Source organism: Coregonus lavaretus (genome assembly GCF_964263955.1).
Source record: "Coregonus lavaretus genome assembly, chromosome: 33".
NCBI classification, from domain to species: Eukaryota; Metazoa; Chordata; class Actinopteri; order Salmoniformes; family Salmonidae; genus Coregonus; species Coregonus lavaretus.
In genome coordinates, this window is record NC_140020.1 from 31,825,786 (window position 1) to 31,846,126 (window position 20,341).

General features: G+C 42.4%; 1 protein-coding gene across 1 annotated transcript; it reads left to right on the forward strand.

Moving 5' to 3' along the window:
- Positions 1 to 310: 310 nt before the first annotated feature.
- On the forward strand, positions 311 to 19,759 carry LOC311108206 (tRNA (adenine(58)-N(1))-methyltransferase non-catalytic subunit TRM6-like). Its single transcript, XM_084150827.1, has 12 exons — positions 311 to 596; positions 962 to 1,092; positions 1,203 to 1,312; positions 2,726 to 2,817; positions 2,920 to 3,003; positions 3,178 to 3,302; positions 17,185 to 17,355; positions 17,459 to 17,631; positions 17,771 to 17,856; positions 18,594 to 18,696; positions 19,099 to 19,185; positions 19,292 to 19,759. Exons 1-12 carry the CDS (start codon positions 490 to 492, stop codon positions 19,451 to 19,453), a joined length of 1,431 nt encoding a protein of 476 aa, XP_084006953.1. The 5' UTR covers positions 311 to 489; the 3' UTR covers positions 19,454 to 19,759.
- The last annotated feature ends 582 nt before the right edge of the window (positions 19,760 to 20,341 follow it).

A 20,341-nucleotide genomic window follows, 5' to 3' on the forward strand; every position in this document is an offset into this window, starting at 1 on the left:
AGAATTGATGGTTCTGACTAGGTGAAATACAGCTACGACTTTTTCGTAGCAGGTTAGGAGAATGAGGTTAAGGTTAGGGAAAATGATCTCCTAATCTGCCATGAAAGCCACACTTCCGCTAGTAGCTATATTCCATCAAGTCACGAACAAAATTGACACCTATCGATATTTCTGAAGTCGATTTTCGCAATGTTTTCTCGACAACCTATCGGAAGCTAGAAAAACCTCGTACTCCTCTACCATTGGAGGATACGCTCTACGAACAGCAATGAGCCAATCAGAGTCGAGTACGGTGAGAGCGTGATACAGCATCGACAAATCGTCCTGAATGCTAAGGAAATGCAGGCTAGCACGTGGGTAAATTCAATAGGCGATCTCTCCCAAAAATACTTGATTTCAGTACATTACTATTCTCTTTGGTGATTTAAAACTCATATTCTAGTGGGAGAAAAGTCGACTGTACTACTAAACTGGCTATTACGCTTTCTAATGGCGGATAATGGAGATAATGACTCTCAGCACAGAGTGAATGAAGGTGACTACGTAGTACTGAAACGGGGAGACATCTACAAAGCTGTGCAGATTCAAAAGAAAAAGTGAGTCCTTACATAACTGTGCACAAGCACAATCACATTATCTGTTGATTTGCGTTACCTAACAATGCTTCACAGTCAGGTCAAACCTTTGCCTGTACTATTGTTACTAGTTTGCAAGCTATGCTTTGTTCATTAGCATTGTCCAATTGCCATCGTTGCTTTCTAGCTAGCTAGCTAACTAGAAGTAGGATACTCAGCCAGGTAACTTGAACATTCATTTTGACATTTGTAGAAGATAATGGAATGTTGCCAACTTCAAGCTGGATCACATATTGGCAGTACTGCAGTTGTGTAGTCAGTATTGTGTATCATAGTGGACATTGTACGTTTATTGAGATGATCTGATGTCTTCTTCCCAACCCCAGGAAAACGGTATTTGAAAAGCAGTGGTTCTTCCTGGACAATGCAGTGGGGGAGTTTTACGGGACCACCTTTGAAGTTGTTACTGGTGGGACACTGCAGCCACGGAAACCTAAACATGTTGAGAGCTCTGCAGGTAGCTACATACCAACAACAACAATCTCCATTATTCTCTAATTCAGGTATGGATTCAGTTGTCCAGGTGCAGAGTTGATGTCTGTGTATTGTTTCTGTGTGTCTCTATAGATGCCAAGGAAGCAGGAACAGACAACAGGAACATTCTGGATGATGGGAAATCACAGAAACTCACCAGAGACGATATTGAGACCCTCAAAGAGCAAGGCTTGAAGGGACAGGTACATGCACCTCTAGATATACAGTACCAGTCAAAAGTTTGGACACACGTACTCATTCAAGGGTTTTTCTTAATGTTTTACTATTTTCTACATTGTGGAATAATAGTGAAGACATCAACTATGAAATAACACATATGGAATCATGTAGTAACCAAAAAAGGGTTAAACAAATCAAAATATATTTTAGATTCTTAAAAGTAGCCACCCTTTGCCTTTGACAGCTTTGCACACTCTTGGCATTCTCTCAGCTTTGCACACTCTTGGCATTCTCTCAACCAGCTTAATGAGGAATGCTTTTCCAACAGTCTTGAAGGAGTTCCCACATATGCTGAGCACTTGTTGGCTGCTTTTCCATCTCAATTTGGTTGAGGTTGGGTGATTGTGGAGGCCAGGTCATCTGATGCAGCACTCCATCACTCTCCTTCTTGGTCAAAGAGCCCTTACACAGCCTGGATTTGTTTTTGGGTCATTGTCCTGTTGAAAAACAAATGATAGTCCCACTAAGTGCAAATGAGATGGGATGGCGTATCGCTGCAGAATGCTGTGGTAGCCATGCTGGTTAAATGTGCCTTGAATTCTAAATAAATCACAGACAGTGTCACCAGCAAAGCACACCCACACCATCACACCACCTCCTCCATGCTTCACAGTGGGAAGCACACATGCGGAGATCATCCGTTCACCTACTCTGCGTCTCACAAATTTGGACTCATCAGACCAAAGGACAGATTTCCACCGGTCTAATGTCCATTGCTCGTGTTTCTTGGCCCAAGCAAGTCTCTTCTTCTTATTGGTGTTTTTTAGTAGTAGACGATCGCGCAGGTGAAGAAGCCGGAAGTGGAGATCCTGGGCTTGCGTGGTTACATGTGGTCTGCGGTTGTGAGGCCGGTTGGACATACTGCCAAATTCTCTAAAATGACGTTGGTAGAGAAAATAACATTCAATTCTCTGGCAACAGCTCTGGTGGACATTCCTGCAGTCAGCATGCCAATTGCACGCTCCCTCAACTTGAGACATCTGTGGCATTGTGTTGTGACAAAACTGCACATTTTAGAATGGCCTTTTATTGTCCCCAGCACAAGGTGCACCTGTGTAATGATCATGCCGTTTAATCAGCTTCTTAATATGCCACACCTGTCAGGTGGATGGATTATCTTGGCAAAGGAGAAATGCTCACTAACAGGGATATAAACAAATTTGTGTGCACAGAATTTGAGCGAAATAAGCTTTTTGTGCATATGGACAATTTCTGTGGTCTTTTATTTCAGCTAATGAAACATGGGACCAACACTTTACATGTTGCATTTATATTTTTGTTCAGTATAAGTTGAAGTTATTGTGAAAGTTTTCATTGGTTTTGTTTATGTTGAAGATGCTCCACTGACTTCACTTTCCCATCTCTCCTCTCCCTAGGAAATAGTCCAGCAGCTGATAGAGAACAGTACAACATTCAGGGATAAGACTGAGTTTGCACAGGAGAAATACATTAAGAAAAAAAAGAAAAAGTGAGTCAGCGGAATATAGGCCTGCACACTCCAGGACCAGGGTTAGTGATGAATGAAATAGTCTTGGTGAGTTCTGAATTTCTTGTGTTCTGTTCCCTCCAGGTATGAGAACAGTGTGACGGTTCTAAAGCCCTCCTGTCGTGTCTTGGCTATGATGTACCACAGCAGAGAACCAGGGAAGATATGGTGAGTGTAGCCACCATGCCAGCTAAGTCAAACCTAGGCCTATTTGTAGGGCCTGATGTTTTTCCTGGTGGTCAGATAAACCTCTGGGCCCAAATTAAGTTTTTATTGAGATAAGTTCCTTACTGTATTGTATGTTGTTGTAACCAAGACTGTGTCTCTGCCTCCCTCCTCCAGTCACATGCGGTATGACACCCTGGCCCAGATGTTGACTCTGGGGAACATCCATGCAGGCAGCAAGGTGCTGGTGTTTGAGACCTGCGCTGGACTGGTGCTGGGGGCCGTCATGGAGAGGATGGGAGGTAACTGGACTATAGAAATGTCTGGAAGTATCATGGATAGACCTGGCATGACCTGCATCTAAAATGGCACCATATTCCCTATATAGTGTAGTAGGTTTGAACAGAGCCTCAAAGGTAGTGGACTATATAGGGAATATGGTGCCATTTCGGACGCACACATGATGGCTTAGTTCTGCTTGATTTATGAATCATGTCTGCTCTGTGGCAAGCCGGTCTGTTCCCTGTCCCATGTTTACCATGCTCTGACTGCCATGTCAGCATTCAACATTTTATGTAGTACATTTCAATCGCAACGTCCTGTAACAAATGACATTTACATTACATTTTAGTCATTTAGCAGACGCTCTTATCCAGAGCAACTTACAGTTAGTGCATTCATCTTAAGATAGCTAGGTGGGACTAGAACTGTTGTGGTGACCGAATGCCACACCGGCAGTCATGAGTCATGACCGCAGTAAAATGCAGAAGAAATATTAGCCCACGGAGAGAAGCACGAGATTGAACTTCACTCAACTCAAGAGTTTTCCCTGTTAGTTAACACTATCAACGTTTCCCTTTACTGTGGCAATTGTGATCGAATCAACGCAATATTAGCCACTTTCAATGCAACATAACAAAACGAACTATGCAAGAAATGTTGTTGTAGGCAGAACGCATCAGAGTAGGATTCTACTTAGCCCGTACTCTACACAGACCAATCAGAGCTGCAGTAGGCCTACATGCAAATAGACCATTGCCATATATATTTACTTTGAACTGGACTGTTTACATTGAACTGGCCCCGTGTAGCTCAGTTGGTAGAGCATGGCGCTTGCAACGCCAGGGTTGTGGGTTCGATTCCCACGGGTGGCCAGTATGAAAATTTATGCACTCACTAACTGTAAGTCGCTCTGGATAAGAGCGTCTGCTAAATCACGTAAATGTTTACACAGCTGTGGTCGTGAGTAGATGCGCTTGTGTTGAGATCAAAGCAAGAGCTGCATGTAGCCATGTGTGCACATTTTGTTCATATCCTTTGCTAGTTAGTGAGTTATTAGTCCAGGTATAGATAATTTGTAGTCAGCAATAGGGAAGTGGTTGCTTCCTACAAGAACACACAATGTGTGAAAAGCTTTTGTCTTAAAGGGGCAGTGTTGTATTTTGAAGCAGGCTTGAATAAGGTGAGTGGCCAATAGGCAGAGGGTAGCATAATTTGTCTAATTCTCTGTAATAATGGTATGGGAATAATTATTCCTTTTTATTTTGTAAAGTGGTTTCTTCCATCAAACAACACAACAACATTTTCAGTCACCTCCTTGTCTGAAGGACAAGTGGAGAAACAGGTTAATGTCAAGCCACTGTTAAAACTGTAACTTAAAGTGGGTACAGCCTCCGTGTTCACAGTGCACTCGCACTGGAAGTTGCACAGAATTTTCACAATGTTCAAGTTTGCGCTCAGCAGACCTGAAATTTGCTCAGTGCCAACATTTTTTTGAGGGAACATTGCTCTGAACATGTTGATGGTACCCAACTCTCTAACGATCATCAGGTCACTAATGACCTGGTACTCAGCGCTCTATTGTCCCTCTAACCACTCTAACAATCAATGCAAATGCTATTGAAAATCACATCAAACACTTATCATCAAAACAGTATCATGCTTTTAAAACTCACCTCACTGTGATGATCAATTTGAAGAAAGAAGTTCAACGGGTTGAAACTGAGTGGAAAACATGTTTGTTGTAGATGGTGTCTCAAAGCCTAACACAACGAAATGGACAGCGCTTTCATTTTTTACATTTTTGTCATTTAGCAGACGCCCTTTTTTTGTTTTTGTTTAATGCTTTCTAAGGTGATGATTAATTCAAAACACCCATACACATATTAGAGCTTATGCATACGCATTGGACTATACAGTACCAGTCAAAAGTTTGGACACACCTATTCATTCAAGGGTTTTTCTTTATTTTTTACTATTTTCTACCTTGTGGAATAATAGTGAAGACATCAAAACAATGAAATAACATATATGGAATCATGTAGTAACCAAAAAAGTGTTTGAAGAATCTAAAATATATAGATTTTTTAAAGTAGCCACCCTTTGCCATGATGACAGATTTGCACACTCTTGGCATTCTCTCAACCAGCTTCACCTGGAATAATTTTTTCAACAGTTTTGAAGGAGTTCCCACATATGCTGAGCACTTGTTGGCTGCTTTTCCTTCACTCTGCTGTCCAACTCATCCCAAACTATCTGAATTGGTTAGAGGTCAGGTGATTGTGGAAGCCAGGTCATCTGATGCAGCACTCCATCACTCTCCTTGGTAAAATAGCCCTTACACAGCCTGGAGGCTGTTGGGTCATTGTCCTGTTGAAAAATAAATGATTGTCCCACTAAGCCCAAACCAGATGGGATGGCGTATTCCTGCAGAATGCTGTGTTAGCCATGCTGGTTAAGTGTGCCTTGAATTCTAAATAAATCACAGACAGTGTCACCAGCAAAGCACCCCCACACCATCACACCTGCTTCATGGTGGGAACTACACATGCAGAGATCATCCATTAACCTACTCTGCATCTCACAAAGACACGGTGGTTGGAACCAAAAATCTCAAATTTGGACTCCAGACCAAAGGACAGATTTCCACCGGTCTAATGTGCATTGCTTGTGTTTCTTGGCCCAAGCAAGTCTCTTCTTATTATTGGTGTCCGTTAGTAGTGGTTTCTTTGCAGCAATTCGACCATGAAGGCCTGATTCACGCAGTCTCCTCTGAACAGTTGATTTTGAGATGTGTCTGTTACTTGAACTCTGTGAAGCATTTATTTGGGCTGCAATTTCTGAGGCTGGTAACTCTAATGAACTTATCCTCTGCAGCGGAGGTAACTCTGGGTCTTCCTTTCCTGTGCCGGTCCTCATGAGAGCCAGTTTCATCATAGCGCTTGATGGTTTCTGCGACTGCACTTGAAGAAACTTTCAAAGTTCTTGAACTTTTCTGTATTGACTGACCTTCATGTCTTAAAGTAATGGACTGTCATTTCTCTTTGCTTATTTGAGGTGTTCTTGCCATAGTATGGACTTGGTCTTTTACCAAATAGGGCTTTCTTCTGTATACCACCCCTAAAATTCCACAAATTAAGAAGGCACACACACAAATGACTACCTCATGAAGCTGGTTGAGAGAATGCCAAGAGTGTGCAAAGCTGTCATCAAGGCAAAGGGTGGCTACTTTGAAGAAACTCAAATATAAAATATATTTTGATTTGTTTTAACACTTTCTTTGTTACTACAGTCGTGGTCAAAAGTTTTTTGAGAATGACACAAATATAAATTTTCACAAAGTCTGTTGCCTCAGTTTTTATAATGGCAATTTGCATATACTCCAGAATGTTATGAAGTGATCAGATGAATTACAATTAATTGCAAAGTCCCTCTTTGCCATGAAAATGAACTTAATCCCCCAAAAACATTTCCACTGCATTTCAGCCCTGCCACTAAAGGACCAGCTGACATCATGTCAGTGATTCTCTCGTTAACACAGATGAGAGTGTTGACGAGGACAAGGCTGGAGATCACTATGTCATGCTGATTGAGTTAGAATAACAGACTGGAAGCTTTAAAAGGAGGGTGGTGCTTGAAATCATTGTTCTTCCTCTGTTAACCATGGTTACCTGCAACGAAACACGTGCTGGCATCATTGCTTTGCACAAAAAAGGGCTTCACAGGCAAGGATATTGCTGCTAGTAAGATTGCACCTAAATCAACCATTTATCGGATCATCAAGAACTTCAAGGAGAGAGGTTAAATTGTTGTGAAGAAGGCTTCAGAACGCCCAAGAAAGTCCAGCAAGCGCCAGGACCGTCTCCTAAAGTTGATTCAGCTGCGGGATCGGGGCACCACCAGTGCAGAGCTTGCTCAGGAATGGCAGCAGGCAGGTGTGAGTGCATCTGCATGCACAGTGATGCGAAGACTTTTGGAGGATGGCCTGGTGTCAAGAAGGGCAGCAAGGAAGCCACTTCTCTCCAGGAAAAACATCAGGGACAGACTGATATTCTGCAAAAGGTACAGGGATTGGACTGCTGAGGACTGGGGTAAAGTCATTTTCTCTGATGAATCCCCTTTCCGATTGTTTAGGGCATCCGGAAAAAAGCTTGTCCGGAGAAGACAAAGTGAGCGCTACCATCAGTCCTGTGTCATGCCAACAGTAAAGCATCCTGAGACCATTCATGTGTGGGGTTGCTTCTCAGCCAATGGAGTGGGCTCACTCACAATTTTGCTTAAGAACACAGCCATGAATAAAGAATGGTACCAACACATCCTCAGAGAGCAACTTCTCCCAACCATCCAAGAACAGTTTGGTGACGAACAATGCCTTTTCCAGCATGATGGAGCACCTTGCCATAAGGCAAAAGTGATAACTAAGTGGCTCGGGGAACAAAACATCGACATTTTGGGTCCATGGCCAGGAAACTCCCCAGACCTTAATCCCATTGAGAACTTGTGGTCAATCCTCAAGAGGCAGGTGGACAAACAAAAACCCACAGATTCTGACAAACTCCAAGCATTGATTATGCAAGAATGGGCTGCAATCAGTCAGGATGTGGCCCAGAACTTAATTGACAGCATGCCAGGACGAATTGCAGAGGTCTTGAAAAATAAGGGTCAACACAGCAAATATTGACTATTTGCACAAACTTAATGTAATTGTCAATAGAAGCCTTTGACACTTATGGAATGCTTGTAATTATACTTCAGTATACCATAGTAACATCTGACAAAAATATCTAAAAACACTGAAGCAGCAAACTTTGTGAAGACTAATACTTGTGTCATTCTCAAAACTTTTGACCACGACTGTACATGATTCCATATGTGTTATTTCATAGTTTTGATGTCTTAACTACTGTTCTACAAAGAAAAATCTTTGAATGTCCAAACTTTTGACTGGTACTGTAAATGAGCCCAAGGCTGAAAAAATACCTGAATTAAAATAATTATTAACCTGATTTTAAATAATGGTTGAGCCTACTGCATATTACGCACAGCATAAAAACCTCAAACAAAACTGATTTCAGATGTCTTTGGTCCATAATTGGTCTATACTCCAAAATTAAACTAATTCTAATAATCGCCTTTAAGTGTGGACTGTATTATGCAAAGGCTACTGGATGGACTGGTTACCTTATGCTACGCTCCAAACTTTTCTATCCACGAGTCTGGGAGGGAAATTATAGCCCTAGGCGATGCAGTTGGTTCATTTGAATGTGCAGGGTGGCTTACAGTTGGCCTACAATTATAGTGAATTTGATTTTGAAAGGCCTAGTAATAGGGCATTTGTTATATTTTCATAATTAATAGGCTGACACATTATGTTTAGCTATACAGAATATCTTACCACCGTGCTTTTCCATCTCCTCTCTCTCCTTCATTCCTTTCTCGAGCGCTCAGAGCAGTGGAGGCTGCTGCGGCTCATAATAATGTCCGGAATAGAGCAAATGGAATGGCATCAAACACCTGGAAACCATGTGTTTGATTTATTTGATACCATTCCACTGATTCCACTCCAGTCATTACCACAAGCCCGTTCTCCCCAATTAAGGTGCCACCAACCTCATGTGGCGCAGAGGAGCTGTCAACAGTTTAATGAAATATGTTTAGTTGTGAAAACGTGTTACTATTGATGTTCCCGAATAGATTTCACTTGGTTTCCCAAATTAAGCATTGGGTAGCTGCAGGAACAGGGTTGGAGAGCCCATGGCATACAGAGTTTGGGCGGAATATCATTTGTCGCGCAGCGAGAATATACTCCTCAAACAGTGGTTGATGCATGGAGTGAAATACAGTGCCGTGAAAAAGTATTTGCCCCCTTTCTGATTTTCTCTATTTTTGCATGTTTTTTTCTGATCTTCAACCAAAACCCAATATTAGATAAAGGGAACCTGAGTTTACAAATGACAAAACAATTTGATACTTATTTTATTTAATTAATGAAGTTATACAATACCCAATTCCCCTGTGTGAAAAAGTAATTGCTCCCTTACACTCAATAACTGGTTGTGTCACCTTTAGCTGCAATGACTGCAACCAAATGCTTCCTGTAGTTGTTGATCAGTCTCTGACGTCACTGTGGAGGAATTTTGGCGCACTCTTGCATGCAGAACTGCTTTAACTCAGTGACATTTGTGGGTTTTCAAGCATGAACTGCTCGTTTCAAGTCCTGCCACATCTCAATTGGGATTAGGTCTGGACTTTGACTAGGCCATCCCAAAACATCAAATGTGTTGCTTTTTCTGTGTGTTTTGGATCATTGTCTTGCTGCATGACCTAGCTGCGCTTCAGCTTCAGCTCACAGACGGATGGCCTGACATTGTCCTGTAGAATTCTCTGATACAGAGCAGAATTCATGGTTCCTTCTAAGGCAAGTCATCCAGGTCCTGAGGCAGCAAAGCACCCCCAAACCATCACACTGCTACCAACATGCTTGACTGTTGGTATGAGGTTCTTACTATAAAATGCAGTGTTTGGTTTTCGCCAGGCATAATGGGACCCTTGTCGTCCAAAACGTTGACTCAAGTTTCCCAAAAAACACCTGGAAGCACCTGGATGATCATCAAGGATCTTGGAAGAATGTTCTATGGACAGATGATTCAAAAGTATAACTTTTTGGACGACATGGGTCCCATTGTAGTCGCATCGTGCAGCCCATATGTTTTGATTTCTACGACATTCTAAGGTTTGTATCATTCACAACTTCAGTTGCCAAATAACTCTAAATCTAGCGTATAGGACTTGTTTCAAATGATCACTTTTATGCTCAACATATCCACTTCATATGCACACTCGCTGAGGAATGGGAAAAATATCCTTTCTATTTTATTCAGCTAAGTTAAATGATATTCTTCTTACTATAAAATCATATAATATAAAATAATGGTACTGTACTTGTAAGCGTATCTTGTCTTCTAAATGAACAAGGATACAGCCTATGGCATAGCCAGATATCATACAGTAGGCCAACTCATATTCTGTTCTTCTGACATTTCTTTAGACCTGCCTAAAATAAATAATGGATTTCTTGTGATATTTTCCCAAGGCATCAGCGGCTTGTATGCATGGAGGCCTGGAGATGCTAAAAGTGGTTATGTTAATTAACGGTAAATTACCGTGAGACCGGCAGTCTTTTGCATGACAATAACCAGCTGACAAGATTTCATGACCGCCACAGCCCTAGGTAGGACAACCACATACAGTGCATTTGGAAAGTATTCAGACCCCTTTACTTTTTCCACACGGAGCTGTGAGGGGAACGGCACCTCCTTACCTTCTGGCTCTGATCAGTCCCTACACCCAAACGAGGGCATTGCGTTCTTCCACCTCTGGCCTGCTAGTCCCCCTACCTCTGCGGAAGCACAGTTCCCACTCAGCCCAGTCAAAACTGTTCGCTGCTCTGGCACCCCAATGGTGGAACAAGCTCCCTCATGACGCCAGGACAGCAGAGTCACTGACCACCTTCCGGAGACACTTGAAACCCTACCTCTTTAAGGAATACCTGGGATAGTATAAAAGTAATCCTTCTACCCCCCCCACCCCAGTGGTAAAAAGTAAAAAGAGGAGGATCAGCTTTCTATAGGCTAGGCCTACTATATTTATTTCTCAACTTTCCTAATATTAAGCACATTGCTTATATTTACAACAGGAGTATAGCCTACCTGGCTGGCATGAAAATAAACCACGGGGAAAAGCGTCGTCCATTCGCTATTTAAGTGCATAGATGATGTATTTTTTCCCGCTGCCCCTACGCTTATAATGCATGGTAATGGTCCATTCTAAATCAAAACAAATTTCACACATTATTTAGTATATGTAAATACAATATTAGCCTATCACTTGTGAATGATGCCCAGCATAAAAAACAAGGCCTGTTTTTGGCTACTTTTTCAAATCATAGTCACACACCTCATGTAGCCTAGCCCATAGGCCTATATGTTTTAATAAGGTTTGTATCACAACTTAAGTAGCCAAATAACTTCTTAAAATTAAGCACATTAATCCGCTTTACAAGGGGTGTATTGCCTACTGGCATACGTAAGCAGCACGTGAGTTTCAAGTTTGGGGAATATAATTTTCACCATAAAAATGCACCTTTATAATAAAAGCATTACATGCATAATTGCATTTACGGTCACTTTTGATAATGGTGTTTTCCGCTAATGGAACATTTGCGCTTACAGCCTACTACCATGTGTGCATTGCTACGCTTATAATGTGATGAAATAGCCTAATAGTTTATCAACATTTTAAGCTAAACGTTCTGATCTGTTGCGTCAGCCACATTGCGTAAAAAATGTTTTTTGAACGCTAGTGGTTATATTAATTTGGGATCTATCGCATCCCACAACTGTCCCAGACTATGTTTGGAATATTTATGTCTCGCACAGAATAGAATAGGTCAACCTTGGTACTCTGGGGGATAGTAGATTGACATAGGCTAGTGTTCTTTAGGCCTACTCATCTTGTGGACAGTTCTTCCAATATCTTCAACATGCACCTCGAATTGGATAAGGATGCGCGCAGTTACGTCCATGATGTCTGTCTTCACTTGTAGCCTGTGAGAAAGACCCGATCACGTGATGGAGCACGCTGCACTCAGGAAAAAGGGCACAACGGCCACGGGCCGCAAAAGGCATGGATTTTTTTAGGGTGCATTACGGCCACACAAAGGGGATGCCGCCTTGAAATTATATGCATTATCAAGTGCTTGTCAAGTTGTGAATGAGTGACTGATGTAGTGTGTACAGCCTGCGCAGAAAACAAAGCAGAGCTCATGCATTTCAAGCGACTTTTCTCAAATCATCATTAGTCGCATCATGCAGCCTTACAATGTATTAAAAATCTAAACATATAGCCCAACATTTGTAGAACAACTAAAGTTACATTAACAACTCTAAATTAAGCATATAGGAATACCTATTTCTTTGTTAACCGCTCAACACAGAATAGCCGCATGTGCGCACTCCCTCATCATTTGGAGAAAATATCCTTTCTATTCTATTCAGCTTTGTTCAATTGTATTCTTCATACTATAAAATAATGCCACGGAATTCTAAGCAAATCCTGTCTGCTAAATGAACTAGTGTAGCCCACAGCCATTTGGCATAGCCAGAACAGTACCTACCATAAGGACTACTCAGAGTATGCTATTCTGTTCTTCTGAAATAGACTACATTTTCTTCATATCATGCTTCTTTAGACCTGTCTAAAATAAATAATGGATTTAATGTGGTGTAGGCTATATTACATGGATTTAAATATTACACACTTTTTAAAATGTAGCTTGTTGACTGTGTGGAAGCCAGGAGACGCTAAATGTGTTTATATTAATTAACAGCCAATTACCGTGAGACCACAGCCCTAGCAATGAGGTCAAAGGAATTGTCCATAGAGCGCCGAGACAGGATAGTGTCGAGGCACCGATCAGGGGTAGGGTACCAAAAAAATGTCTGCAGCATTTAAGGTCTCCAAGAACACTGTGTCCTCCATCATTCTTAAATGGAAGAAGTTTGGAACCACCAAGACTCTTCCTAGAGCTGGCCGCCCGGCCAAACTGAGCAATCGGGGAGAAGGGCCTTGGTCAGGGAGGTGACCAAGAACCTGATGGTCACTCTGATAGAGCTCTGTGGAGATGGGAGAACCTTCCAGAAGGACAACCATCTCTGCAGCACTCTGCCAATCAGGCCTTTATGATAGTGGCCAGATGGAAGCCACTCCTCAGTAAAAGGCACATGACAGCCCGCTTGGAGTTTGCCAAAAGGCACCTAAATGACTCAGACCATGAGAAACAAGATTCTCTTGTCTGATGAAACCAAGATCGAACTCTTTGACCTGAATGCCAAGCGTCACATTTGGAGGAAACCTACGGTGAAGCATGGTGGTTGCAGCATCATGCTGTGGGGATGTTTTTCAGTGGCATGGACTGGGAGACTAGTCAGCATCGAGGGAAAGATGAACGGAGCAAAGTACAGAGAGATCCTTGATGAAAACCTGCTCAGGACCTCAGACTGGGGCAAAGGTTCACCTTCCAACAGGACAACGACTCTAAGCACACATCCAGGAGAACGCAGGAGTGGCTTCGGGACAAGTCTTTCAATGTCCTTGAGTGGCCCAGCCAGAGCCCGGACTTGAACCCGATTTGAACATCTCTGGAGAGACCTGAAAATAGCTGTGCAGCGACGCTCCACATCCAACCTGACAGAGCTTGAGAGGATCTGCAAAGAAGAATGGGAGAAACTCCCCAAATACAGGTGTGCCAAGCTTGTAGCGTCATACCCAAGAAGACTTGAGGCTGTAATCGCTGCCAAAGGTGCTTCAACAAAGTACTGAGTAAAGGGTCTGAATACTTATGTAAATGTAATATTTCAGTTTTTGCTTTGTCATTATGGGTTATTGTGTGTAGATGTGGAAAAAAAACTATTTAATCCATTTCAGAATAAGGCTATAACGTAACAAAATGTGGAGAAAGTCAAGGGGTCTGAATACTTTCAGAATGCACTGTATCACTGTCATAGTAAGTACATTTTCCCTCAAAGTAGCTATCAGAAAAGTCAGAGCTAGTAAGGGGGGAGAAAGTCAAGTGCGAGTGTTAGTTCATGAAAGGCATTCTTTTTTTGTGGAGGGGGGCTGTGGGATTGTTTAAGATACTCTTTGAAGAGGTAGGGTTTTAGATGTTTTCGGAAGATGGCAGGGACCAGTGTTGCCAACTTAGCGACTTTGTCGCTATATTTAGCGAGTTTTCATACCCCTCTAGCGACACATTTTCAAAAAAGAGAGTAGCGACAAATCTAGCGACTTTTTCTGGTGTTATTGGAGACTTTTGGAGACTCTGACGTGAAAGCACGTATCGTTCTTACTCTTCTCAACGAGCAGCGGGTGCTGCCGTGGGCCCCACCCCCGTCCCAAAGCACTCACAGGCGGCCCAGTCCTCGCGCATCAGTCCCTCCCAGCTGCAGTCAGAGCAGGAGATGTTCACACCTCCGCGTCCAGACTACAAATGAATCGCGCATGCGGGAAGCCGCCGCTGGCTGATCCCGCCCTGGCTTACATTCAGGGCGGAATGTAAATGGAGGGTGTTTTTTTACTCACTTTTTTGTCTCTCCCACGACATTATTCCTCTCTCCTACAGCGTACATCACAATTACATGCACATGGCAAATTATGCAAATTAGGTGACTTCTAGTGACTGTTAGGACAGCCAATAGCTACTTTCCTTACTGAGGAGTTGGCAACACTGATGCAAACTGCCACTTACCGCCTGAGCCACGAGCACTGCACATTGCTAAGGAATTTCTATCTGGGAAAATCAGCAGACAGCAAGCTAGCTCTTTCTTCAACAGAAAGGTGCAGTATTGATGGATGAATTGAGACCGTGACCAAAATCGAACTCCTGTTACAAATATTAGTTGTTAATTCACTAATAATAAGGCTTGTGTCGACGTGGCCAGACATGCATGCAATAAGCAAGCTTGCTAGCGAAGCAGATAGCTATGTGACCTGTTCGGAACGATTACGATAACTAACCCTTTTCATCTGTGGTGTTGGCTAGCTAGCTATATTAGCTGGTTAGATAAACATGGTGCTAAGATATCAGATAGAAGCTATTAGCCAACATAGCTAGCTAACGTTAGCTGGTTATCCTTTTGAACATGCACCAAGTGAAATGAGCGATGGAGGGAGATGTGAAAGGGAGAGGAGTTAAGGCATACGCACGCTTCCCAACAGTTGGAAGAGTTTGTGCATATATTATGACGACATTTTGTGACGTTTTGGAATTCGGTGAGGGTTTTTTCCGGCTGTTTGGGCAAACATTTATTCTGTAGGCAAGCCGAAGTTCGGAGCCAAAGTCTACGCCCCTTCATTGGTGAATGGTCAACAGTAGGGATTCTTCAATAAAGTCTTTGCTGTCATTCAACGAGAGACGACTCATTTTCATGCACATGTTTTCATTGAGAAATACTGCACATCTTAGTTAGATGTACATTTGCATGACTAAACTCTCCTCGGCTAAAACGTCAAAATTAATGACAGATTTCTTTAGTTATCTTAGATTAATTGTGACTACTGGCTACGGCGTCTCAAAATGGACAAACCGTAATATTGCTGCTTTTTTCTCGATTTTCAAGTGAAGGTCTTTAAAGGGAGGATGCGAGCACACTCGTTCAGCTAGCCGACTGGCTAGGCGCCAGCCGACTGAAGCATGCTGACGCCTTTACAGCCTCACTCTATTCAGGCGTAGCAGAAGGATCAAGTCACAGCCTGCCTATTTCTTGACAGATAGTTGAACTACCCAATTGAGTTGTTTAGAGTTTCGTCCTGGCAGCTGAGTTGTTTAGTGATGCGTCTTGACAGCAGATCACGGAAATTGACTAATACTAGTTTCATAAGCATCCGTGATCACAAATCATGACGTTATGTTGAACCCATTTGGATTGAATAGATGTTCTTTTAAATTCTCAAACAGCAGTGACTATATGATGTCCTTCCATACGGGCGTGACGTGCTGGAGTGATGCTTATATGCAAATGTTGTTGATCAGTAGGCTAATATAAGTCCCAAATGGAAGGCAAACTGATTGTTTGTTTGTCATCAGACTCCACTGATCAGCCAAAACAAGCTCAATAACTCAATGTATGCACACACTGCTATTGAATATGCATTCACCTGTATTGTGGATAGGCCTATGCTACATCTTGATTTACCCAGTTTATCAAGAGATTTACCATTTAAATAAAATTATTACCATTATTGTTATGTAGTTAGATTGGTAAAAACAAAGTCAAATGTATTGTTAGATTTTTTAAATGTATGCATTAATGCAGGGATCATCAACTAGATTCAGCTGCAAGCCGATTTTGTCTTGAGATGATGGTCAGGGGGCCGGAACATAATTACAAGTAATTTGTAGACTGCAAATTGACCGCAAGAAGCCCGAACAGATATGTTTGACTAAAACATAATAATTTCAAACCTTGCTTACATTTGTATACGATCACGTGTCTCTATGTTATGCGTGGGAATACTTGGAACAGATTTCTTAGATTAAAATCACTTGGAACTGATTTACTGGAGTTTCTACAGTCTTATGTCCAATAATGAAAATTCAAACAAATGTAATATGTTTTTGCTCAGAACTTGGGGGCCTAAATAAAACCACCCGCGGGCTGCCAGTTGGGGAACCCTGCATTAATGCATACATGGCTGTCTCTCTGAAATGTTGTCATAAAAATGTTCTAATTTAATAATATTGAATATCGGCCTAAAATATTGGCCATCGGCTTCCTTGACCCCCAAAAATCTGCATCTGCCCTAGGAAAATCCATATTGGTCATTCTCTAGTTCCTTGAGATTTGTCGAAGTTTAGACTGACAAAGTAGCTAACCGCTTTCGCGTGTCTCTTCATTGAGCAGAGAGCAGCCCAAGCGGAGCCGTTGCTATGGATACTCACACCGCCATGAGCAGAGCGCGTTCAGAGTGAGCTGCGCGCAGGGAGCGAGTGGCTGACAGAAAGGAGCAGCTAATAGATTTACTAACGGAGGACGTTTTTTCTGATTTCGGCTTTCGGGCAGGGCCTTAAATTTGACAGACACAATCGGGGTAGGGTAGGGCCTGAACGTTGCGGGCATGGGTAGGACTCTGCTTAAAATGTATTCCTGTGCGGTACTCTATGGATTAGGACCTGTGCCGCTTCACGTGTGAAGAAAGGTCGTACATAACGGATGTTCTAGTGCATGAACCTGCAGAAACGAGTCACTGCTTTGATGTTAGCAGAAAATGACAGGGTGTTGTCCAGGGTCACGCCAAGTTTCTTTGCACTGGGATCTTCATATTCTGTCTCTCTCCTCTCTCATCCAGGCTATGGGTCAGTGGTGCAGATGTACCCAGGAGGAGGATCTGTGAGAGCGGGGGTGGAGAGCTTTGGGTTCCCCTCCCACTTCCACGACACGCTCCATGAGTTCCCCATCTGTCACGTCAACGCACTGCTGGCGGGGGCACTGGACACGGAGGCCAAAGACATAGACGCAGGTGTGCGTTTGTGTTTTATACTAGGAATGTAATAATTTAATAGACCAACAAATGCCATACTGTCTTATCTATTGAATTGATTGATTTATTGTCACAACTGCAGATGCCGGACAGGCCAATGGGGACAAGTCCAACCTGACCCAGACTGACCCAGGGAAGGCAGAAAGCAAGGAGGGCAGCCCAGACAAAGAGGACCAGAGCATGGAGACTAGTACCAGTACAGACCCTGCCGAGGACAAGGAGAGAGAGGAGAGGGAGAAACTTAGAGAGATCAGAGTATGACAACGCATAGTAAAGCAGCCATTAGTCACTGTTATTTTTCACACCTGTTCGTGCTTGTGTGTTCCAAAGATTTGTTCGACTTAGTCCGATCAACGGTGCACAAATTGAAGAGCAACTGTATGTTGTGTTTTAGGGCCAGGAGAAGAAGGTGAAGATGGAGGCGAAGAGGAAGAAACTAGCTGCTGCTGCCGCCGTGCTGGAGGGGAGGAACGCTGACGGGTCAGTCTGATCTCTGATCTCGCTCACCCCCCTCCGCCATTTTTCTGTTTTAGTAACACTGGGCAACAGAGTGAACTCTAGACCTGTTTATAAACCATTAATAAGAGGTAATAAACATGTATGGGCACTAATAACGAGTATAACAGCTCTGTGGCACTAAGTTTACACCTCCCTGACACGTGAGTTGAGCTGTGTAAATAGTCACCGTGACAGTTTCTGCTCTGTCGGCATTTTGGTGTTGTCTTGCACTGTCTGAAATCAGTAAAACATGTCCATGTTAACATCTTTGTGTCCGCACAAGACGAACAAAAGAGGATTGCTCAGCAGTTATCTTGATCAGAAGTGAGAGAGGTGTGACATGTCTAGTTAAAAATGATTGATGTTTGGGCTTACAGCACGTCATCTCATCCTGTTTTTTATTGATTTAGTTTGTTGGGGAAGCTTGTGTTTGTCCAGGTCACCTTGAACACATCGCTAGTCTGGACAAAGCACACCTTAGTGCCACAGGGGCCCCGTTCCAATACTTTAAACAGGCCTTCTTCATTCCATCCTCCCTTTTTTGAAGTACTCACTAATCTTACCCAATTGGTTAGGCAAGGGCTTTCGTCTGTCAAGTTTTGTCAGCTCAGTTTTCACCGGGAGGGACAATGGAAAGGAGAAAACATGTTCATAGTGTTTGAACAGGGCCCCACACTGGTAGTAAAATATGTGTTTATATCTCTGGTTCTCCTCCTCAGGTTGGTGATTGCCAGTCGGTTCCACCCCTGTCCAGTTCTACTGGGCCTTATCAAGTTCCTCGCCCCCTCCAGACCCTTTGTAGTGTACTCTCAATACAAAGAGGTATGATTCTGAGTGTTCTCTAGTATGCTTCCTAGTAGGGCTGTGACGATACCAGTATTGCAATATTTTTTCAATGGCAAAAATGAAAACATCTGCTTCGTGTTTTGTTTTCTTGCCACGATACTAACGAGTATTGCGATACTGGTATCGTCCAGGCCCTACTTTCTAGTGTGTGTAGTGTACTTAATAATGTAGTGTATTTAATGCGCTTGTTACTTTATTACAACCCAAAATGTGTGTATTACAGACCCTAGTGTACTGCCATTATACAGAGGTACATTTATTGTCTTTCTCCAGTGGGAAATCTCTCCTATCAAAACCACTGATATAACAGTCTGTAATCTAGTCTGTGTTAGGCGTTATCACCCCTGTCATGTTATTAAATCTCTCTCTCTCCTACAGCCTCTGATAGAGTGCTATACAAAGCTCAGGGAACAAGGTGGAGCAGTCAGCCTGCGACTCACCGAATCCTGGATCAGACATTACCAGGTATAGTCATATTAAAACTGAACTGTATCTCTGGAAAATCATCCATGTTTGTAGTACCAGCACTAGCTTTTACCTCTGACCTCACTTCCTGTCTCTGTGTATGTAGGTGTTGCCTAACAGGACGCACCCCATGCTGCTGATGAGTGGGAGCGGGGGCTACCTCCTCTCCGGGACGACCGTTGCTACAGATACGCCGAAGACTGGCTCAACGAGAGGAGAGGAGCCGGCCGCAAAGAGACTGAAACTCACAGAGACCACAGAGGGATAACACTTAAAGCTATTGAGGTCACCCGTTGTTTGTGTAATATATATCATTGATGACATCATTTAACTGTACTTGTGGGATAGAAGGATTATCTCCCACTCCTCCTGAGACCAGTTATAGAATATGTTGGCTGTTATTGACCCTGGAGCTGCTCTCCAAAGCTCTAAGCTTGATTTTCCAGCATTTTGTTTTCGTTTTAAAAACATGCAGAACGTGCCATGCAGTAAAGCAGCCATTTGCTATCGCAGCCTCATACTGTACTGCATCTGTGTATATGAATTTCAATAAAATACAGTGCTGTAAAGATACTATTACTGTTGATAAGCCCTGTGTTCATGCGGTATTAAAGTTCTTTGTATAATTGTTTTGAAGAAGGAAAAATCCTGAGATGTTAGGTTTGGTCCCAGAATAATTAATTTTATTAAATGCAGACTGAAGAAACAAACAGTCAAGAACAAACAGCCAATGAAAAGTTTGAATAAAACTGCAACGCATACTTTAAATATATATATATATATATATATATATATACACACACTACCGGTCAAAGGTTTTAGAACACCTACTCATTCAAGGGGTTTTCTTTATTTTTACTATTTTCTACATTGTAGAATAATAGTGAAGACATCAAAACTATGAAATAACATATGGAATCATGAAGTAACCAAAGAAGTGTTAAACAAATCAAAATATATTTTATATTTGAGATTCTTCAAATAGCCACCCTTTGCCTTGATGACAGCTTTGCACACTCTTGGCATTCTCTCAACCAGCTTCATGAGGTAGTCACCTGGAATGCATTTCAATTAACAGGTGTGCCTTGTTAAAAGTTAATTTGTGGAATTTATTTCCTTCTTAATGCGTTTGAGCCAATCAGTTCTGTTGTGACAA